This window comes from Eurosta solidaginis, chromosome 3, assembly GCF_040869045.1.
Source record: "Eurosta solidaginis isolate ZX-2024a chromosome 3, ASM4086904v1, whole genome shotgun sequence".
NCBI classification, from domain to species: Eukaryota; Metazoa; Arthropoda; class Insecta; order Diptera; family Tephritidae; genus Eurosta; species Eurosta solidaginis.
The window spans coordinates 161,643,327-161,665,105 of NC_090321.1; the positions used below are offsets into that span (position 1 = coordinate 161,643,327).

General features: G+C 36.5%; 1 protein-coding gene and 1 long non-coding RNA gene across 8 annotated transcripts; one reads left to right on the top strand and one right to left on the bottom strand.

The window, feature by feature from the left end:
• Positions 1-313: 313 nt before the first annotated feature.
• Positions 314-6,453, top strand: LOC137244512 (protein transport protein Sec24C-like). 5 transcript variants are annotated; one of them, XM_067773583.1, is made up of 9 exons: positions 314-1,090; positions 1,152-1,316; positions 1,692-1,918; positions 1,979-2,208; positions 2,267-2,607; positions 2,661-2,911; positions 2,964-3,123; positions 3,186-3,300; positions 4,930-6,453. In XM_067773583.1, the coding sequence occupies exons 1-5, from the start codon at positions 1,046-1,048 to the stop codon at positions 2,350-2,352; spliced, it is 753 nt and encodes a 250-aa protein (XP_067629684.1). In that variant the 5' UTR covers positions 314-1,045; the 3' UTR covers positions 2,353-2,607; positions 2,661-2,911; positions 2,964-3,123; positions 3,186-3,300; positions 4,930-6,453. The 5 variants fall into 5 exon arrangements, with proteins under 5 accessions (XP_067629684.1, XP_067629688.1, XP_067629687.1 ...); XM_067773587.1 differs by having other exon boundaries at positions 3,203-3,300; XM_067773586.1 differs by having other exon boundaries at positions 2,964-3,116.
• A 4,648-nt stretch (positions 6,454-11,101) lies between these two features.
• On the bottom strand, positions 11,102-16,493 carry LOC137244506 (uncharacterized). Of its 3 annotated transcripts, none has more exons than XR_010951054.1 (7): positions 16,409-16,493; positions 16,035-16,351; positions 15,694-15,981; positions 15,456-15,624; positions 15,268-15,401; positions 12,272-12,592; positions 11,102-12,212 (listed from the first exon to the last, which is right to left on the bottom strand). It is a non-coding gene; the product is annotated as an uncharacterized lncRNA (long non-coding RNA). The 3 variants fall into 3 exon arrangements; XR_010951055.1 differs by having other exon boundaries at positions 12,272-12,423; positions 15,456-15,634; positions 16,409-16,492; XR_010951053.1 differs by having other exon boundaries at positions 11,109-12,212; positions 15,456-15,634; positions 16,409-16,492.
• Between the last annotated feature and the right edge of the window lie 5,286 nt (positions 16,494-21,779).

Here is a 21,779-nt window from a genome sequence, read left to right on the forward strand (position 1 = left end):
TCCGACCCCCGGTTTCGGAGGTACCCGCGGGTCTTTTTTCGGTTTTTCGTTAATATCTTTTGAACGCGTTAATCTTTTTATTTTCCGCCTTCGGATTATTAATACTGATGTCAAGACGCGTCTTTTGGCACCTCTCTCGATATTTTTGGTAGCGTATTAGCAGTCGACCCCTCAACTAGACTATTACCTTTTTCTTTTCCGCCTTCAGATTATTGTTCTCGAGGTTAATACCCCTGCAAAAATCGTGTGACCAGAAACGCACACAGCCACACGAATTTTTGACAGGGGTGACGATTGGGAATGAAAAATCCCCCAAATGAAATAGCATGTTGACAAATTTAGCTTTCCCACAAGGTATCGTGCTCTCTCGCACCTATTATTTTTATAGGGATAGCAAAATACGTCATTTTTGCGTGCAAAAAAATCCGCCATTTCTAATTCAGCAGAGACAACAAAACATTTCGTGGTGGAAAATTTTTTCAATTTTCAGAGTTTTAAGTGTAATATCTCCGGAAAAATTTAAACTTAAGAGGGAGTTCTCCAGATCACAAATATATATATTTTAAAGTGCGCAAACTTCTAACTTAAAAGTTATTTGGTGTTAAAGTTTGCAAATTTCTATACAAATTTTATATGTGTATACGTATATATATGTGGCAGAGCACAGCTTTGTAATGTCAATAAAATATATATATATATATATGTGCATGTTGCTACAAAAGTGCGATTGATTTAATAAAAACAATGCAAAAATGAAATGTGAAATATACAAAAATGCAATTTAAGTTTATCGTTGCTAATTTATATAGATATGTATGTGGATTAAGGTTTTGAAAGATGTGTAAATTGTAATTTAAAGTGCTATAGAAATTTGTTAAATTTGCAAACTTTAACAACAAATAACTTTTAAATTATAAGTTTGCGCACTTTAAAATATATATATTTGTGATCGGGAGAACTCCCTCTTTCATTTGATATCAATTTTTACCCCGAACTCGGGGGGTGCTATACTAAAATTTTCCCGAATTAACAATTATATTGCACCATGCCGCGAATTATGATAAAAGGTGGTGTGTGGAGAAACACTGAGGTAAGCATTTGACGCGACTGGTTACTCTTGGCCGTTTATTAACTAAATTGAAAACTTTCAGGATGAAATCCTCAAAGCAGCTGTAATGAAATATGGCAAAAACCAGCGGTCACGTATTGCATCACTGCTGCACCGCAAATCTGCCAAGCAATGTAAGGCACGCTGGTACGAATGGCTTGATCCTAGCATAAAGAAGACAGAATGGTCACGGGAGGAGGATGAAAAGGTTTTTATTTTGCCAAATTAATGCCAACACAATGGCGTACAATTGCGCCGATTATTTCAGAGGGTTAACTGGCACCAATTGTTCACACCAAATTGTTAGGTACAGGATTCGCCACGGGTAGGTGAGGTTGGCAATCACAACCCCTTGAATCATTTTGGTCGGCAGGTATGCCGCGGATATATTCTTGGCACTTGTTATTGATGGCTTTTATGATGCCACCAACACAACCTGGACAGATGCCAATGCTCAGTCAACCACCCAAGCCGGGTCAACCCCAATACCCGGACACGTCCGGACGCCCTAGTTATAATATATGCTAATACAACTAATAATTTACAAATTTGCTGATGATTATTTTTGTGTTATTTTCTTTAGCAACCACCTGCACCTGTTACTGGTAAATATCAACAGCCGCAACAGTATTATCAAGCCCAACGCCGTTTAGATCCCGATCAGATACCAAATCCGATGAGCGTTATCATTGAAAATCAAAAAAACGCTGGTGGTGCTTTTATTACTAATGAACAGGGTTTATTACTACCATTGGTGACCACAAAATATGTGGTAGAAGATCAGGGTAACTTCTCGCCACGTTACGTTAGGTATCGATAATCGAAATTAATGTTTTGTTTGGCAATTACATTGATCTTTCTTCTTTGCAGGTCGTCTTTGTATTGCATACCTGCAACAGCTGATTTATTAAAAACAACAGCTTTGTCCAGTACACTTGCCGTCTCACCAATGGCACGCACGGCTGAGGGTGAATATGAGCCACCCATTCTAAATTTTGGTGAATTGGGTGCAATTAGATGTAATCGCTGCAAGGCTCATATGCAACTTGTAGATGCTGGTCGTCGTTTCCAATGTCTAATGTGTAAAGTAACAACAGATGGTAAAAAAAAATCTTTCACTTTTACTTGTGTTCATTGATTAATATTTTGTCTCAACAGTGCCAACTGCATATTTCCAACATTTGGGCCACACCGGACAGCGTGTCGATAAATATGAACGTCCTGAACTTGTATTGGGTACATGAGTATTTGTGTAAAAAATGTTTGGGTACCGATAGCTTTCAAGGTAAACCTCAAGTCATATCCAACATCAATGCCTCGCATTCAATTGTGGACGCTGTACGCACTACATTGGGTTCACGTAGTATGGACAAGCATATTGTTGATTCCAGTGGTAAGGCCACAATTTCAAATGATGGGGCAACAATTATGAAACTATTGGATATTGTCCATCCAGCCGTAAAAATCTAATCGACATCGCCAAATCTCAAGATGCTGAGGTAAGTTTTTTGTTATATTAGAATGTGTAGAATAAAAATGTTTCTCTTATCAGGTCGGCGATGGCACCACTTCAGTAGTTAAACCATATGTTGAGGAAGGCGTGCATGCACGTATCATCATTAAAGCTATACGTAAAGCATTACAATTATGCATGATAAAATATGACATGGCTGTACATGTCGAAGCGCCAATCAAAGGAACAACAAAGTGCTTTATTGGAAAAATGCTCTGCCACAGCAATGTCCACGAGTATCAGAAAACTGTTGATGCTGAATGGCGTCTCCTGTACAATAAACTAGCTAAGTAAGGCGCCAATGTTGTGTTTTCTAAACTACCAATTGATGTTGCTACACAGTATTTTGCAGATTGTGATATGTTCTGTGCTGTTCATGTACCAGAAGAAGATTGGAAACGAAGAATGAAAGCTTGTGGGGGTGCTGTTATGACTACAGCTAATGATTTCATATCAAGTGTTTTGGGTCAATGTGATTACTTTGAAGAACGTCAGGTTGGTGGTGAGCGTTTCAACATTTTCCAAGATTTGATAGTGGGTTTGACATTAATTTCATTTTTATAGTTTATAATTATTTAAAGGTTGCGTTAATGTTAGAACATGTATATTGATTTTACGTGGCGGTGCCGAAAATTTTTTGGAAGAAACTGAGCTTCGTTACATGATGCTGTTGTTGCTGGTAAGTCAAAATACAAATTGAAAAAAATTTCTAATCTTAAATTGTTAAGTAATATTATGAAAAGGTTGTGTCCAACTCCGGAAGAAAAAACTATAAAATTTGTGTCAGTGAAATGATAATTATTGCTTTTGGTTGTAGTTTTGAGGCATCGTCTTCGAGTGCCTTCTGGTCGTATATGCCGTTTCTTTTGCCAACTACCTGTAAGGCGTTAAACTGATCAGTAACGTCGCCGTGGCCTCGTTCAGTGTAATGTTTAATGGCGACCCCAAGTTCCTCGTGTAAATAGGGGGTGGGGCGGGATGGCTTAGGAGGTTTAAAGTGATGATATTAATCGTTCCCGAGATGGTTGTTGTTGTAGCAGTGCGTCGCCCCACCTAATAGGTGCGACCGATCACAAATTGTGATCGATATCCTCTAACGGGAGTCCAAACTTGCTGTTTCAACAGGGGTGGACTATAATGAAAGGGGTGTTAGAGGCGTTGGTTCCACATTACAATTAAAGAGATGGTTGGTGTCATGTGGGGACACATTGCAAGCGGGGCATACATTTTGTATGTCGGGGTTGATTCTGGATAGGTAAGAGTTTAACCTGTTACAGTATCCAGAACGAAGTTGAGCTAGAGTGACTCGCTTTTCCCTGGGGAGTATGCGGTCCTCTTCCGCAAGTTTTGGGTACTGTTCTTTGAGTACTTCACCGGGCAATTCCTAGCATAAAGGTACAACGCCTGTTTGTGGAGTTCACTGAGGACCTGCTTGTGTTTTTTTGCTTCATACGGCTGAGTTCTCAGGTGTCGTATTTCCTCATAATGCTTACGGAGATTACTCTTTAACGTCCTAAGTGGTGTTGGATCAACAATCAGATGTCTGTTGGGATGCCCAGGTTTCTGGGTATTCTACAGAAACTGTTTGGCTAGCATTTCATTTCTTTACCTTATTAGGAGTTTTCTCGCTTCATTGTGCAGGTGGTGTTCCGAGGACATAAGAAGGCAGCCCGTAGCGGTTTTGGGGGAGCATTTTGGCAGGCCTGTATTTTCTTCCAGTGAGTAACCTTTAGGCTTGGCGACCATATCGGAGACGCGTACCATGCAAACGTCTGTTTATATTTACCCCAAGTACTGCCGATTTATCGAATTATATTAAATATTTCTTACAGCTCTGGGTAATGTCATATGGTCGACATTTGGCGCGGCCATGTTTTAAATAAGGTCACCAATGGTTTGGTTGGTGTCAATATCAGGTTTCGCGAGGCGACAAAACTGGAGAGATTGGGGAGGTAGCTGTTTTTTTTTTTTATTACAAAGCTCATCGATGTAGGAAACAATAGCATAGGCGTAGAAGCAATAGTGACTACTTGTGGTAAAGGTAGCTATTGATATGTGGAAGTTAAGCAGAAGTTTGAATATGAGTTTTTTAAGTTGCAAAAAAAGCGTTGAGGATTTTTATTATCTTACCAGGTACCTTCGTACATGTTTCTAAGAATGAAGAATAAAACCTATTCAAACTCAATTTTGATCAGGACAAAGCCGCTGAGACTTCGCTATACTTTAACATACAATACGTTACCCCATTTTAGCACAACTATCATTTTTTGATTTTATTAAATTTTATAAAATGTTTCTTCCTCTACAGTTCCATTTCGGTATTGGATGGTAAATATGTGGAAGAAATCTATGCGCGTAAATCGCAACATATTATCTTGGTGGAGCGTTTCTTAAATAGCTCTCTAGTGGTGATAGTGACAGCAGAGAAACCCAACTGTTTACAAATGTTACACTTCAAAAAGAATCAAAATATCTGCCATTGCGTCTACGGCTCAAATACCCACAGTATATGAATGAATCGAACGCACTTAATTGTCTGCCTAACGGATAGTATACATATTCATCAAATCGAAAATATTGCACCAAACGAACTGGGTCTGAATACTGAAACAGTACACATATTCAAAATCGATGAGAAGGCTGTGATGATGGTATAGGGTGAGTTGTTGAATAACATACAAAAACCACTTTAACCCATCTATCCATCCATTCTTGATCTGAAAAAAAAGTAAACCTAATCTGAATATCTACTAAGCTTTACGTTGTAGATTATTCAAATAGTTGGAGTTTTTTCTAAAGCTTAAAATTATTTTCTGTTCGCTTGGAAAAGATTTCAATTGGAAAACGAAAACCAGTTAAGCGAGTTTATTATTAAAATACTTACTTTTCTTTATATGAACTGTATTAATTTAAGTTACAATTTCATGTACATATATAATAAAGTATGTCGTGGAACGATTGCTGTTGGAATTAGATTTGAAACCAATCAATACTTCTGCTAAGGGTAGCAGATATATTGCTGGAATGATTAGATTTAGAACAATAATAAGTCTGACTCAATTACTAGTCGTACATTTTTAAGTTCGCCAATTACGACAGCAATCTGATTCCACGACACCTTTGAATATTCTTGATCTGAAAAAAAAAGTAAACCTAATCTGAATTTCTACTAAGCTTTAAGTTGTAGATTATTCAAATAATTGTAGTTTTTCTAAAGCTTAAAATTATTTTCTGTTCGCTTGGAAAAGATTTCAATTGGAAAACAAAAACCAATAATGCGAGTTTATTTGTTATTAAAATAATTACTTTTCTTTATATCAACTTATTAATTTAACTTACAATTTCATGTAAATATATAATAAGGTATGTCGTGATCCGATTGCTGTTGGAATTAGACTTAAAACCAATCAATACTCCTGCTAAGGGTTACAGAATTATTGCTTGAATGATTAGATTTAGAACAATAATAAGTCTGACTCAATCACTAGTCCTACATTTTTAGGTTCATACTTTACTTTATTACTTTCAAATTCAATTACGACAGCAATCGGATTCCACGACACCTTTGAATATTCTTGATCTGAAAAAAGAGTAAACCTAATCTGAATTTCTACTGAGCTTTAAGTTGTAGATTATTGAAATTATTGGACTTTTTTTCTAAAGCTTAAAATTATTTTCTGCTCGCTTAGAAAAGATTTCAATTGGAAAACAAAAACCAATTAAGCGAGTTTATTTATTATTAAAGTACTTACTTCTTTTTTGTATGAACTGTATTAATATAAGTTCCAATTTCATGTAAATATAATAAAAATAATAAATATTGAAAATTCAATTTTTTTGGTTCATATTCTATTCATATGGCTGCTCCAGGTAAAGTAAATCTGCAGGTAACATTCACGTTATATGCCGGTTATATAAATGGTAAAACCGCAGTAAAATTGATTGTCAAATGGCTCGAAAACGTAGAGTTAAATGACGGAAAAATGACCGCCATTTGACGAGCATTGTGACGTGTGTGAGCAGCACAGTGCTATGCTCACATCCTATAAGTGGGAGCGGAATGCACGATCACATTAATAGGAACGAAACGGAAAATTTGGTCACAAAACCTAATCACGCCATGCAAAAATGACTATGAATATAACCGCTGCAGAAAGTCACAATGACCGTAAAATGACTAGTAAAATGACGTGGAGCGTTTTTGCAGGGACGCGTCTTTTGACACCTCTCTCGATATTTTTGGTAGCGTATTAGCAGTCGACCCCTCAACTAGACTATTACCCAACAAAATTTTTAATTTCCGTCACATGTCACAACTAAAATTAACTTAATGTTATTTTGGGCGAAGGCCGCCAACGTAAAAAGGTGTTCTCTGCAACAAAATTTTTAATTTCCGTCACATGTCACAACTAAAAGCACAAGATATTTTGCGTTATAAACAATGATATTTTTTCTCCGTTTCAAAGTTTCCCGGAATAATTAATGAACTGTCATTTCGATGACAGCATGAAACGTCGATGTGTTAGTGAGAGCGAAAAAAGCTTTGAATGTGTGGGTGAATTAGTTACCTCCGTCTTGTAGGGTGGTATATTGCATGGTATAAATATTATAAGGTAAAACCGGTGAGAGCCGAAATGACGTTTAAAAAAATTTTTAAATTCGCACTGCTCTCACATTTTTATTTTTTTATTTTGGTGTTGTTTCATAACAAAAATATAACAAACTGTAATATATTTGGTAATTCTATACGACAGCATGACACTCTTAATACACGTCCAAAAATATCAAGAGGGGTATCAAAAGACGCGTTTTGGATCCAGGATCACGAATCTGAAAGCGGAGTTAAAAAATTGTGGATATGTCAAGAGATATTTGCAAAAGAAATTTTGAAAATTTTCATGTGGTTGTTGTAATTTTGGTGATTTTGTGATGCCCACAAAAAATTGTGAACATAAGTGTTTTCCGCGGATATAGTTTTGGTCTCCAAAGCGGTGTTGAACGCACCCAATGTAATTTTTTATAAGCGCAGCCAAAGGCCGCCAATGCAGAGAGGTGTTTGTGCAAAAATACTATGGATCCTACCCACGGTTTCGGAGCACTCCGGTGTCATTTTTCGGTTTTTCGTTAATATCTTTTGAACGATCTGAAATTTTTATTTTCCGCTTTCGGATTATTGTTTTCGAGGTCAATACGAGTCTTTTGACACCTCTCGGTATTTTTGGACGCGTATTACCGGTGTCATGCTCTCGTATGGAATTACCATATATTTTTGCGTTCTAACAATTATATTATGATATTTTATCCAAAATCGAATTTTTTATTGGTGAAAATAACTAGAGAATAAGAAATCTCAACGGTCAACCGCATTCCAGAATTTTCAATTCAAGAATTGTATTGTAGTTTCCCGCAAAAGGAAGAATCAGGCCACGATCCCCTTCTAAGGAATTTTCTTCAACAAATTGTTTGGAAATGTATCAGCGTCTGCGCGACGAGAAGAAAAACCCGACTACTAATATTAACAATTTGATGTATATAAGAGATTAAGGTCTAGCTTTCCATCCAATTCGAATGCTACTTATCGTGTATTCGTGTTTCTACGAACTGTCTCACCTAAATACATGTTTTGTGCCGACCCAAAAATTTATCTGCTAATTTGGACGAACTTTTGGTGCCAAGGTAACGCCGAGGGACAATCAATACCACTTATACAAATTTTCTTAAATATTTTTGATGGTTACGACCTTAGGCTATGTGCCCACGAGGCTACGCGTCATAGATGCGTACAAGATATTTCATATAGCTACAATTTCTCTACGCCTCAAGATATGCACACGAAGCTACTTTCGTGCGTCGCTACAAAAAGCAAACAATTATTGAAAAATATAAAAAATAAAATTTCTTCAGCTATATCCGTCCACGAAACCAAAGGAAAATAGCAGGCATGCTTAACCAACGAACCGATATCATTTCGTTACGATAATTAACGTTAATAAACGAAACAAAGTCATTTCGTTTCGTTTATTAACGTTAAAAACGTTAAATTAACGAAATGATTTCGTTTCGTTTTCTGCCATATCAAAACGGAATCAAATCGTTTATGTTCATTATTAATTTCAAACTATGCTGGCAAAGCTGATTGATGGCGGAGTCATTAAAGGTGAAAGCAATAGCCAAGCTGATTGCAACTTTTCTCATGAATTTTGACAGTACGAACATTTCTCAGAGTGTTTTTGACATTACCACCAACGAATTACACAAACAAATTATATGGAGTTTGTGTGTGTATGTGCGCTCGTTGTTACCACCTTACGGCTTCACCATGGCTATAGCATTGCCAGCACAATTCAAACATAAAGTATCACGTTTTTGTTAACGTTTTTAACGTTAACGAAGCTTTTCGTTTCGGATAAAAACGAGATACAATTTATCTTGATAATTTCTTTATCGATAATATTTCGAAGTGTTTCAACGGAAACGGTGGAAATTTTTCGATAAACGATTAGCTTAACGTTAAGGTGCATCCCTGGAAAATAGGTATTAAACGTTGTTTGCATCCCCGTGCCTTTGTAAATTATGAAAGGCAGTATTAAACCACCGCGGACTAGTGAAAATGGTGATCATAGTGTACCTATACCAAGTGTGTTCACTAAGCGATAAACGTCAAAACTACAAACAGCCTCGCTCACCTGATGGAAATCTCAGGTCTAGAGTCGCATTTTTGGTCTCAACGACAACACCCTGCAAAAACGCTCCACGTCATTTTACTAGTCATTTTACGGTCATTGTGACTTTCTGCAGCGGTGATATTCATAGTCATTTTTGTATGGCGTGATTAGGTTTTGTGACCAAATTTTCCGTTTCGTTCCTATTAATGTGATCGTGCATTCCGCTCCCACCTATAGGATACGAGCATAGTACTGTGCTGCTCACACACGTCACAATGCTCGTCAAATGGCGGTCATTTTTCCGTCATTTCACTCTACATTTTCGAGTCATTTGACAATCAATTTTACTGCGGTTTTACCATTTGTATAACCGCCATATAACGTGAATTTTACCTGCAGATTTACTTTACCTGGAGCAGCCATATGAATAAAATATGAACCAAAAAAATTGAATTTTAAATATTTATTATTTTCAATATTTATGTACATGAAATTGGAACTTATATTAATACAGTTCATATAAAAGAGAAGAACTTTAATAATAAATAAACTCGCTTAATTGGTTTTTGTTTTCCAATTGAAATCTCTTCTAAGCGTGCAAAAAAATAATATTAAGCTTTGGAAAAAACTCCAATTATTTGAATAACCTACAACTTAAAGCTTAGTAGAAATTCAGATCAAGAATATTCAAAGGTGTTGCGGAATCCGATTGCTGTCGTAATTGAAGAACTTAAAAATGTACGACTATTGAGTCAGACTTATTATTGTTCTAAATCTAATCAATCAAGCAATAATTCTGCAACCCTTAGCAGGAGTATTGATTGGTTTCAAATTTAATTCTGACAGCAATCGTATCACGACATCCCTTATTATATATGCACATGAAATTGTAACTTAAATTAATACAGTTCATATAAAGAAAAGTAAGTATTTTAATAATAAATAAACTTGCTTAATTGGTTTTCGTTTTCCAATTGAAATCTTTTCCAAGCCAACAGAAAATAATTTCAAGCTTTGGAAAAAACTCAAATTATTTGAATCAATTTAAATCTACAACTTAAAGCTAATTAGAAATTCAGATTAGATTTACTCTTTTTTTTTTTTTCAGATCAAGAATATTCAAAGGTGTCGTCGAATCCGATTGCTGTCGTAATTGAATTTGAAAGTAATAAAGTAAAGTAAAATATGAATTTAAAAATGTGGGACTAATAATTGAGTCACACTTATTATTGTTCTAAATCTAATCATTCCAGCAATAATTCTGCAACCCTTAGCAGAAGTATTGATTGGTTTCAAATCTAATTCCAACAGCAATCGTACCACGACATACTTTATTATATATGTACATGAAATTGTAACATAAATTAATACAGTTCATATAAAAAAGAAGTAAGTACTTTAATAATAACATAAACTCGCTTAATTGGTTGATATAAAGAGAAATAAGTACTTTAATAACAACATAAAAAATATATTAATTGCTTTGAGCTATATTGTTGCAGCGTCGTCTAAGTGGCCAGCACTGTACATAGCAAAATATTGTTATATTACATTATATTATATTCATAATAATTAAATCCTTGCAAAGCTTGGTTTAAACTGCGTTTTTTGGTTTAAACTTACTATCAAATTAAAATTTTAATAAATTTCTCACTTCAAACGTCGCCGCAACAGCCTACACTAAACCAGTAAAAAAATGCATAATCCTTTTTTATGTTCAAACAAAAATTGTTTAATTTAATTTAATTTATTTACGATCTTGAAGATCTATATAATTTAATAAGGTACAAAGTATTTTTAATGTTTACATATTTGTTTCAATTCATTGAATTTCTTTACTTCAACTATATAATAATCTATAAAATATTTACTAAATAAATTTAACTACTTTACAGGTAGCGCTTTACAGTAGCTGTATAATAACTTTCTGAATTTTTTGGTATTATTACAGTTTTTAATATCAATTGGCAGATCATTATATTCTCTAATTCCTTCGAAGTATATACTTTTTTTATCAAATTCAGATCTCACTACCGGCAAGTAAAAGTTGTTATTGTGTCTTGTTTGATAGCTATGGACCTCTCTGTTTAGTCTGACACGTTCACTTAGGTAATTCGGCAAGTTTCCCAACTTTATGTTGTGTATAAACTTCAATGTGTAGTAAGTGATGTTCTGTTTTACACTAAGCCAGTTTAAGCTGTCTAGTAAATCCTTAATTGGGGTATCATACCGTTTTCTTAATATGAAACGCATAACTTTGTTTTGTTTAATTTGTAGCCTGGATTTTTGCGAATCAGCTAATGCGAATAGGATTGTAGGACAGTAAATAAAATGCGGCTCGATAATGGATCTATAGACCATTATTTTGTATTGCATACTAATATGCCTGCATGAACGAAACATGAACCCTATTTTTTTGGAAATTTTCCCTTCGATGTATTTAAGATGTTCATCAAATTTTAATTTGTCATCTATAATTATTCCCAGGTATTTTATTCGGGTTACTCTTTCTATAGGGGTATTTGCTATTTTTAGCGATACATCATCTTGAGTCACTCTAGACCCCATTATCATCCAGCTCTCGCTGCGGCAGTCAAACGTTCTTTATCTATACTGCGCCGTCATCTTGTTGGTCAATCGCGCGCCGCAATAGCCATTGGTGGGAATTGACATTCATCATAAAGTAGCGAAGGCACGGTCCTGCGTAAGCACATCGCTGAACGTGTTGGCAAAAGATATGATGATACTGTCTCTGATAGTTAATCGGAACAGCCGCTGCTCGGCGAAGTAGAGATGACCGTTGTGTCGGTGGCAGCAGTAACAACAGCAGTTTCTAACTTTACACCATCCGTACGGTGTGATGAAAGCTTCACTGCCTTTTCCAATTGCTTGGCGCCAGCAATTTTTGCTGTTTGTAACGCTTTAGCTGTAATGCAAATATATAGATGGGGTAATGTGGTTTTCGTATGTTATTCAACAACTCACCCTATACCATCATCACAGCCTCCTCATCGATTTTGAATATGTGTACTGTTTCAGTATTCAGACCCAGTTCGTTTGGTGCAATATTTTCGATTTGATGAATATGTATACTATCCGTTAGGCAGACAATTAGGTGCAATCGATTCATTCATATACTGTGGGTATTTGAGCCGTAGACGCAATGGCAGATATTTTGATTCTTTTTGAAGTGTAACATTTGTAAACAGTTGGGTTTCTCTGCTGTCACCATCACCACTAGAGAGCTATTGAAGAAACGCTCGACCAATATAATATGTGAGATTTACACGCATAGATTTCTTCCACCTTTTCACAGTTATTGATGGAGAAAATGCGAAAGCCATATTTACCATCCCATACCGAAATAGAACAGTAGAGGAAGAAACATTTTATAAAATTTAATAAAATCAAAAAATGATAGTTGTGCTAAAATGGGGTAATGTATTGTATGTTAAAGTATAGCGAAGTCTCAGCGGCTTTGTCCTGGTAAAAATTGAGTTTGAATAGGTTTTATTCTTCATTCTTAGAAACATGTACGAAGGTACCTGGTAAGATATTAAAAACAACGCTTTTTTTGCTATAACTTAAAAAACTCATATTCAAACTTCTGCTTAACTTCTACATATCAATAGCTACCTTTACCACCAGGAGTCACTATTGCTTCTACGCCTATGCTATTGTTTCCTACATCGATGAGCTTTGTAATAAAATAAACAGCTATCTCCCCAATCTCTCCAGTTTTGTCGCCTCGCGAAACCTGATATTGTCACCAACCAAATCATCGATGACCTTATTTAAAACATGACCGCGCCAAATGTCGACCATATGGCATTACCCTACCGACTGTCTTACACCCTAAAATTTTGGGTGTGACTTTCGATCAGGATCTACATCTTGGAGAGCATGCACTAGCAATTGTAACGAAAATCGTCGTTGGTGTGAGGTCTTAGCCGATCTCCAGATCTGTAGAAAAGGAGCTTATTAGCTTAATGCTTAAGATGATGCGGGAATAACCAAGTAAGCTCCTTCCAACCTTTGATTCGGGGGATGGTATAATGGTATGAAGATGATAGCGTGCGACAACATCGCGCGCTTACGATGGCTGGAGGAAGTGCTTCCAAACCTCCAAAGGCAGGGCACGAACGCTCGTTTTGAGATGGTGGATAAAGCGCAAATCCCCAAGTTAACAAAAGTTAAGGTATGGATACCATGCGTGATGAAGTCGGAGGATACACTGCGACTTTTGCAGAATCAGAATCCGAACATACCGACACAGGATTCGAAGGTCCTTACTGTATCTCGGCCTACGGACGAAGGTTAGTTATACATCTTCCAAATAAACAAGCAGGCGGAGGATATATTGTACGCGCAGCTTGGAAAAATGTCCTTAGGTACAGGCAAAATGTATATGCGACTCAGGAAAAAAAGTCGCGGGTATTAAAGTCCTAACACGGTGGACGTCGAAAAGGACCTCAAAAGCCTAAGGGAAAAAAGACAGGTGGAGGTAGCCCACGTCACCCCGAATTTGTTAGAAGTGGACCAACAGCCAGATGGTGCTGTGAGTCGCACAGAGGAACACCCGGCACAACAGGTACAAGAGGCTGAAGGGGGCTTCGAACACTCTAAACCAAAAGGGCTAGAGGAGGACGACGACGTCACGATGAAGGTGCTGGAGGGGGACAAGCAGCCCATTGGTACTGCGAGTCATACAGATAAACCTCCAACACAGTAAAGTGGCGTCGAGCGAACTCCTCCTCCTAACGCGCTGATCCAGGAGCCGTGGATTCCATCGGGATGAAAGGGTTCTGGACTTAGCGCGCGCGGATTTGGCGTTTACTATGCGCAAACGGAAGGACGGGTGCGAGCTGTAGTAATGGTAAGGAAACAGCTGCATTCATATATGCTGTCTAATTACACTACTGAGGACCTCGTAGTGGTGGTGAAATCGCCGGGCTCAGATGGTACATGTCCGGCCATGCTACAAGTTTCAAGTAGGGCGGTCGTGGGATGGCTTAAAATAATATTCGATGGGTGCATAAACTGAATCATGTACCGCACTCTTGGAGAACTGCTCGTGTAGCTTTCCTACCAAAGGCGGGGAAGATCGGTCACGTGTATCCCAAAGATTATAGACCCATAATTTCTGTCAAAACCTTTGAGAGGCTGATAGATGTGTACATAAAGTCCAACGTGGATGAAAAGCTGCTATCCACAACACAACAGGCGTACACCAAAGGCAAGTCAGTAGACACCGCATTGAATAGGGTGGTAATAAGCATAGAAAAAGCCCTGGAATATAAGGAATATGCTCTAGAAGTCTTCTTAAGCATTGCCGGGGCTTTCTAAAAGGGCTATTATTGATGGTCTTAATTACGTTAAAGTACATCCAGCCTTACCCAGATGGATCGACTGCATGTTAAACTGCAGTAAGATTACATCGCAATGGGGATTGTACGCGGCCACGAAATTAGTGGACAGGGACACTCCGGGTGCTATCACCTCTGCTGTGGACTCTGGTCATTAACCAACTGCTTAGGGGATTCTACGAGGGACCAGAAAAACTTACGGTTTACGCAGATGACGTTGCATATGGTCTTGTTTACAAAGAGGTACAAGGTGCCTAATTGGACCAGGCCTAAGTTAGGAGGGGCGACCCTACGGGGAAACCTTGCACAAAATATCTAGGAATGATCCTAGACAGTAAGCTGTCATGGAAGCTCAACGTGGAGGAGAGGGTGAGGAAGGCTTAAACGGCACTTTATGCATGTAAAAGAATGCAAAAGAACCGGCATTCGGCATGGGATCGTATAGATCAGAAGGAACTCGATGACGATGCCTCAAAATAACAACCAAAAGCAATAATTATCATTTCACTTACACAAATTTTATAGTTTTTTCTTCCGGAGTTGGACACAATCTTTTCATAATTTTACTTAACAATTTAAGATTAGAAATTTTTTTCAATTTGTATTTTGACTTACCAGCAACAACAGAATCATGTTTAATTGTACGCCGCACAATCATTATAGCATCATGTAACGAAGCTCAGTTTCTTTCAAAAATTGTTCGGCACCGCCACGTAAAATCAATGTATATGTTCTAGCATTAACGCAACCTTTAAATAATTATAAACTATAAAAATGAAGTTAATGTCAACCCACTATCAAACCTTGGAAAATGTTGAAATGTTCACCACCAACTTGACGTTCTTCAAAGTAATCACATTGACCCAAAACACTTGAATTAATATCATTAGCTGTAGTCATAACAGCTCCACCACAAGCTTTCATTGTACGTTTCAAATCTTCTTCTGGTACCCTAACAGAACATTTCACGATCTGCAAAATACTGTGTACCAACATCACCAATTGGTAGTTTAGAAAACACAACATTGGCGCCTTACTTACCTATTTTATTGTACAGGAGACGCCATTCAGCATTAACAATTTTCTGATACTCTTGGACATTGGAGGACATTGCTGTGGCAGAGCATTTTTCCAATAAAGCACTTTGTTGTTCCTTTGATTGGCGCTTCCACATGTACAGCCATGTCATATTTTGGTCATGCATAATTATAATGCTTTACGTATAGCTTTAATGATGATACGTGCATGCACGCCTTCCTCAACATATGGTTTAACTTGTTTTAAGATTTCACCTGCTTAAAGTACTACTGAAGTGGTGCCATCGCCGACCTGATAAGAGAAACATTTTTATTCTACACATTCTAATATAACAAAAAACTTACCTCAGCATTTTGAAATTTGGCGATGTCTACTAGAGTTTTACGGCTGGATTCACAATATTCAATAGTTTCATAATGCTTGCCCCATCATTTGAAATTGTGGCCTTACTACTGGAATCAACAATATGCTTGTCCATACTACGTGAACCCAATTGAATGCGAGGCATTGATGTGGATATGAGTTGAGGTTTACCATGAGAGCTATCGGTACCCAAGCATTTTTTACACAAATACTCATGTACCCAATACAAGTTCAGGACGTTCATATTTATCGACACGCTGTCCGGTATGGCCCAAATGTTGGAAATATGCAGTTGGCACTGTTGAGAAAAAATATGGATCAATGAACACAAGTAAAAGTGAAAGATTTTTTTTACCATCTCTTGTTACTTTACACATTAGACATTGGAAACGACGACCAGCATCTACAAGTTGCTATTGAGCCTTATTAAATTATATAGATCTTCAAGATCGTAAATAAATTAAATTAAATTAAACAATTTTTGTTTGAACATAAAAAAGGATTATGCATTTTTTTACTGGTTTAGTGTAGGCTGTTGCGGCGACGTTTGAAGTGAGAAATTTATTAAAATTTTAATTTGATAGTAAGTTTAAACCAAAAAACGCAGTTTAAACCAAGCTTTGCAAGGATTTAATTATTATGAATATAATATAATGTAATATAACAATATTTTGCTATGTACAGTGCTGGCCACTTAGACGACGCTGCAACAATATAGCTCAAAGCAATTAATATATTTTTTATGTTGTTATTAAAGTACTTATTTCTCTTTATATCAACCAATTAAGCGAGTTTATGTTATTATTAAAGTACTTACTTCTTTTTTATATGAACTGTATTAATTTATGTTACAATTTCATGTACATATATAATAAAGTATGTCGTGGTACGATTGCTGTTGGAATTAGATTTGAAACCAATCAATACTTCTGCTAAGGGTTGCAGAATTATTGCTGGAATGATTAGATTTAGAACAATAATAAGTGTGACTCAATTACTAGTCCCACATTTTTAAATTCATATTTTACTTTACTTTATTACTTTCAAATTCAATTACGACAGCAATCGGATTCGACGACACCTTTGAATATTCTTGATCTGAAAAAAAAAAAAGAGTAAATCTAATCTGAATTTCTAATTAGCTTTAAGTTGTAGATTTAAATTGATTCAAATAATTTGAGTTTTTTCCAAAGCTTGAAATTATTTTCTGTTGGCTTGGAAAAGATTTCAATTGGAAAGCGAAAACCAATTAAGCAAGTTTATTTATTATTAAAATACTTACTTTTCTTTATATGAACTGTATTAATTTAAGTTACAATTTCATGTGCATATATAATAAGGGATGTCGTGATACGATTGCTGTCGGAATTAAATTTGAAACCAATCAATACTCCTGCTAAGGGTTGCAGAATTATTGCTTGATTGATTAGATTTAGAACAATAATAAGTCTGACTCAATAGTCGTACATTTTTAAGTTCTTCAATTACGACAGCAATCGGATTCCGCAACACCTTTGAATATTCTTGATCTGAATTTCTACTAAGCTTTAAGTTGTAGGTTATTCAAATAATTGGAGTTTTTTCCAAAGCTTAATATTATTTTTTTGCACGCTTAGAAGAGATTTCAATTGGAAAACAAAAACCAATTAAGCGAGTTTATTTATTATTAAAGTTCTTCTCTTTTATATGAACTGTATTAATATAAGTTCCAATTTCATGTACATAAATATTGAAAATAATAAATATTTAAAATTCAATTTTTTTGGTTCATATTTTATTCATATGGCTGCTCCAGGTAAAGTAAATCTGCAGGTAAAATTCACGTTATATGGCGGTTATACAAATGGTAAAACCGCAGTAAAATTGATTGTCAAATGACTCGAAAATGTAGAGTGAAATGACGGAAAAATGACCGCCATTTGACGAGCATTGTGACGTGTGTGAGCAGCACAGTACTATGCTCGTATCCTATAGGTGGGAGCGGAATGCACGATCACATTAATAGGAACGAAACGGAAAATTTGGTCACAAAACCTAATCACGCCATACAAAAATGACTATGAATATCACCGCTGCAGAAAGTCACAATGACCGTAAAATGACTAGTAAAATGACGTGGAGCGTTTTTGCAGGGTTAGCGTTACGATATGGCACCAATAATCTAATACATTGATTCCCTTAAGGTTGGTCGAATCAGCTGTTATAAGGTTACCGATAAAGCACCAATGTCTCCAGCTTTATAGGACATTGTTTATTTTATTGCTTGGCAGCACAAATCACTTACCCCCCTACAAGAATACTGACTAACATATGACTAACATCTAATTGTCAGCAATGTCAACCTAACGATCAGCGCCTCATACAAACTTTCTATCACAAACTTAAGGGGACTTGCGCAAATGTGATGTAAACAACTGTGTACGTGTGAGTTTTTGTCTCCTTCTTATACACCAACATGGCCTACTGATTAAGTATATAGCCGTACTGCTCACTCTCATTCCTTTTCCTGGATCAGTGCTGACACTCTAACTATCAAAAAGTGTCATAAATGATAGTTTACTGTAGATATCAGGTTTCACTGTTATACTATCATAAATGACCATTGTTATATTCCGCCATATTATATGAGTGCGCCCCATACATTCCGACAGCTTTTGGTATTTTTTAATATTATTCTCGATTTTTTTCTTTTAGCATGGAGCTTTGAAATGCTCTCTTTTGCATTTTTTAAAATTATTTTTATATGGTTTTCGTCGGTTAAAAATGGCGGAATTTAAAAAATAAAACCACCGTGAAAATCATTTGATTTTCATATGACAGTCAGTAGTGACAACATGTTTAAATCGGATAAACTGTTCCCGCATACATAAAATTCCGTTGAGAATTATGTATCTGTCTCACATGCATAATGGTATCTGCTGTATGTTCTTTGGTCTGTACCAGGTGTCCGAAGCTTTCCCAGATTGAGTCCTTTTTCATGATTATAGGCTGTCGTTGGGAACATGCGGACACGCGTGAGCTACCAAAGGAACATACATAAATTTGAGTATCAATGTTTACGTCATCGCAGGATCAGCATTGTCAATTACAAGTGTGAGTGTATTAGTAAAACTATCAGCGTTTCTTGTAGGGCCATATTGCGCATTCACGAGTTCAAAATTGCTTCTTCTGCGCATCTACGTCACAGCTGACTGCTTGAAAGAAGAGAAAAAAAGAGCTAAATAAAGTGACGTTTGAAGTGCCCATAAAAACACCCTACAAGAATACTGACTATCATATGACTATCATCTGATTGTCAGCAATGTCCACCTAACGATCAGCGCCTCATACAAACTTTCTATCACAAACTTAAGGGGACTTGCGCAAATGTGATGTAAACAACTGTGTACGTGTGAGTTTTTGTCTCCTTCTTATACACCAACATGGCCTACTGATTAAGTATATAGCCGTACTCCTCAATCTCATTCATTTTTCTGGATCAGTGCTGACACTCTAACTATCAAAAAGTGTCATAAATGATAGTTTACTGTAGATATCAGGTTTGACTGTTATACTATCATAAATGATCATTGTTATATTCCTCCAGAAATGAAACAATGCTTTTTGCTTTTTATTTACTTTATTTCATTACGTTTTTAATTTTGTACGTGATAAAAGCATACGTGTTTGTTATTTGTTTAAAATAAATAGTTTTATAAGAATTCGAGTTCAGAATGTTCAATTTAAATTCAGAAAATAACAAAACAACAGAAGAGCGCTTTCCTAATGCGGAAACACATTTAAAAATGAATCACCACTAACCACTATTATTTTCCGCGTATCAATTTATTGAGTGCGCCCACACATTCCGACAGCTTTTGGTTTTTTTTTAATATTATTTTCGATTTTTTTTTCTTTTAGCATGGAGCTTTGAAATGCTCTCTTTTTCTTTTTTAAACTTATTTTTTATATGGCTTTCGTCGGTTGAAAATAGCGGAATTTAAAAAATAACAAAACAACCGTGATAATCATTTGATTGTCATATGACAGTCAGTAGTGACAACATGATTAAATCGGATAAACTGTTCTCGCATACATAAAACTCCGTTGAGAATTATGTATCTGTCTCACATGCATAATGGTATCTGCTGTACGTTCTTTTGTTCTGCACCAGGTGTCCGAAGCTTTCCCAGTTTGAGTCTTTTTTCATGATTATAGGCTGTCGTTGGGAACATGCGGACATGCGTGAGCGAACAAAGGAACATACATAAATTGGAGTCTCAATGTTTACGTCATCGCAGGATCAGCATTGTCAATTACAAGTGTGACTGTATTAGTAAAACTATCAGCGTTTCTTGTAGGGCAGTTGATCTTTTGTTTACATGCGCAATCTTATGTGTGTGATTTGTGGATTGGCAGCTTAAAGCTGCAATCATTGGTGCCGTTTGTCGTATCGCTGTAGTCGTATCCCCAACGTAATCAGCTGTTTATCGTTACGACGGTAAACCAAAAACCAATTTGTTGGCTACGATACGGTTACGACCTTAGCGGCACCAATAATCGATTGCACTGATTCCCATAAGGTTGGTCGAATCAGCTGTTATAAGGTTACCGATAAAGCACTAATGTCTGCAGCTTAAATTAAGGTTATGTTGCGATGAAATTCTCGTCACATAAGCAGAGCGACACTGGCGCCATCTGACATGAAAAAATAGCCAACTTGCAAACTTTTATTGCAAGCAAAGCATAAGTAGAATTTAAAACTTGCTCTGACACACTGCAAGTGAAATTATTTTTCCCACTTTTTGGTAACTTTTCTAATGTAAATTGGCCAGGTATTTCAATTATTGTATACGATGTTTAGTGATTAAGTTGGAACACGACTTTTCTAGTCTTTAGATTTACCGGCCATCATATTTATTTCCAAGGTTGCCATCTATTTTCATATCGAGAGTTTTACAATATTTACAATAGGATTGCTTTACTTCAAAGCCCGGGCAAAGCAACATCAAAATTTTAGAAATAAGGTTTTTCAATTAGAAGAAAATTTTTCTAAGCGGGGTCGCCCCTCGGCAGTGTCTGGCAAGCGCTCCGAGTGTATTTCTGCCATGAAAAGCTCTCAGTGAAAACTCATCTACCTTGCAGATGCCGTTCGGGGTCGGCATAAAACATGTAGGTCCCGCCCGGCCAATTTGTAGGGAAAATCAAGAGGAGCACGACACAAATTGGAAGAGAAGCTCGGCCTTAGATCTCTTCGGAGGTTATCGCTCCTTACATTTATTTTATTTTTTAATCTGCCAATAGATTGGCATCGATCATACATATTGTAAACCCAAACTCAACCAGAGAATTACAAAAACAAAATACATGAAATGCGTGTGTTTGTTTGTATGTATGTCACCCTGCCGCCACGCTGTTACCCTGCAAAAACGCTCCACGTCATTTTACTAGTCATTTTACGGTCATTGTGACTTTCTGCAGCGGTTATATTCATAGTCATTTTTGCATGGGCGGATTAGGTTTTGTGACCAAATTTTCCGTTTCGTTCCTATTAATGTGATAGTGCATTCCGCTCCCACCTATAGGATGTGAGCATAGTACTGTGCTGCTCACACACGTCACAATGCTCGTCAAATGGCGGTCATTTTTCCGTCATTTCACTCTACATTTTCGAGTCATTTGACAATCAATTTTACTGCGGTTTTACCATTTATATAACCGCCATATAACGTGAATTTTACCTGCAG

Coding starts and splice junctions, on each gene's coding strand:
- LOC137244512 (XM_067773583.1), top strand. CDS start 1,046: ATGCCGCGAATTATGATAAAAGGTGGTGTGTGGAGAAACACTGAG. Junction 1,317..1,691: donor CACGGGAGGAGGATGAAAAG/GTTTTTATTTTG, acceptor TATTTTCTTTAG/CAACCACCTGCACCTGTTAC. Junction 1,919..1,978: donor TTCTCGCCACGTTACGTTAG/GTATCGATAATC, acceptor TCTTCTTTGCAG/GTCGTCTTTGTATTGCATAC.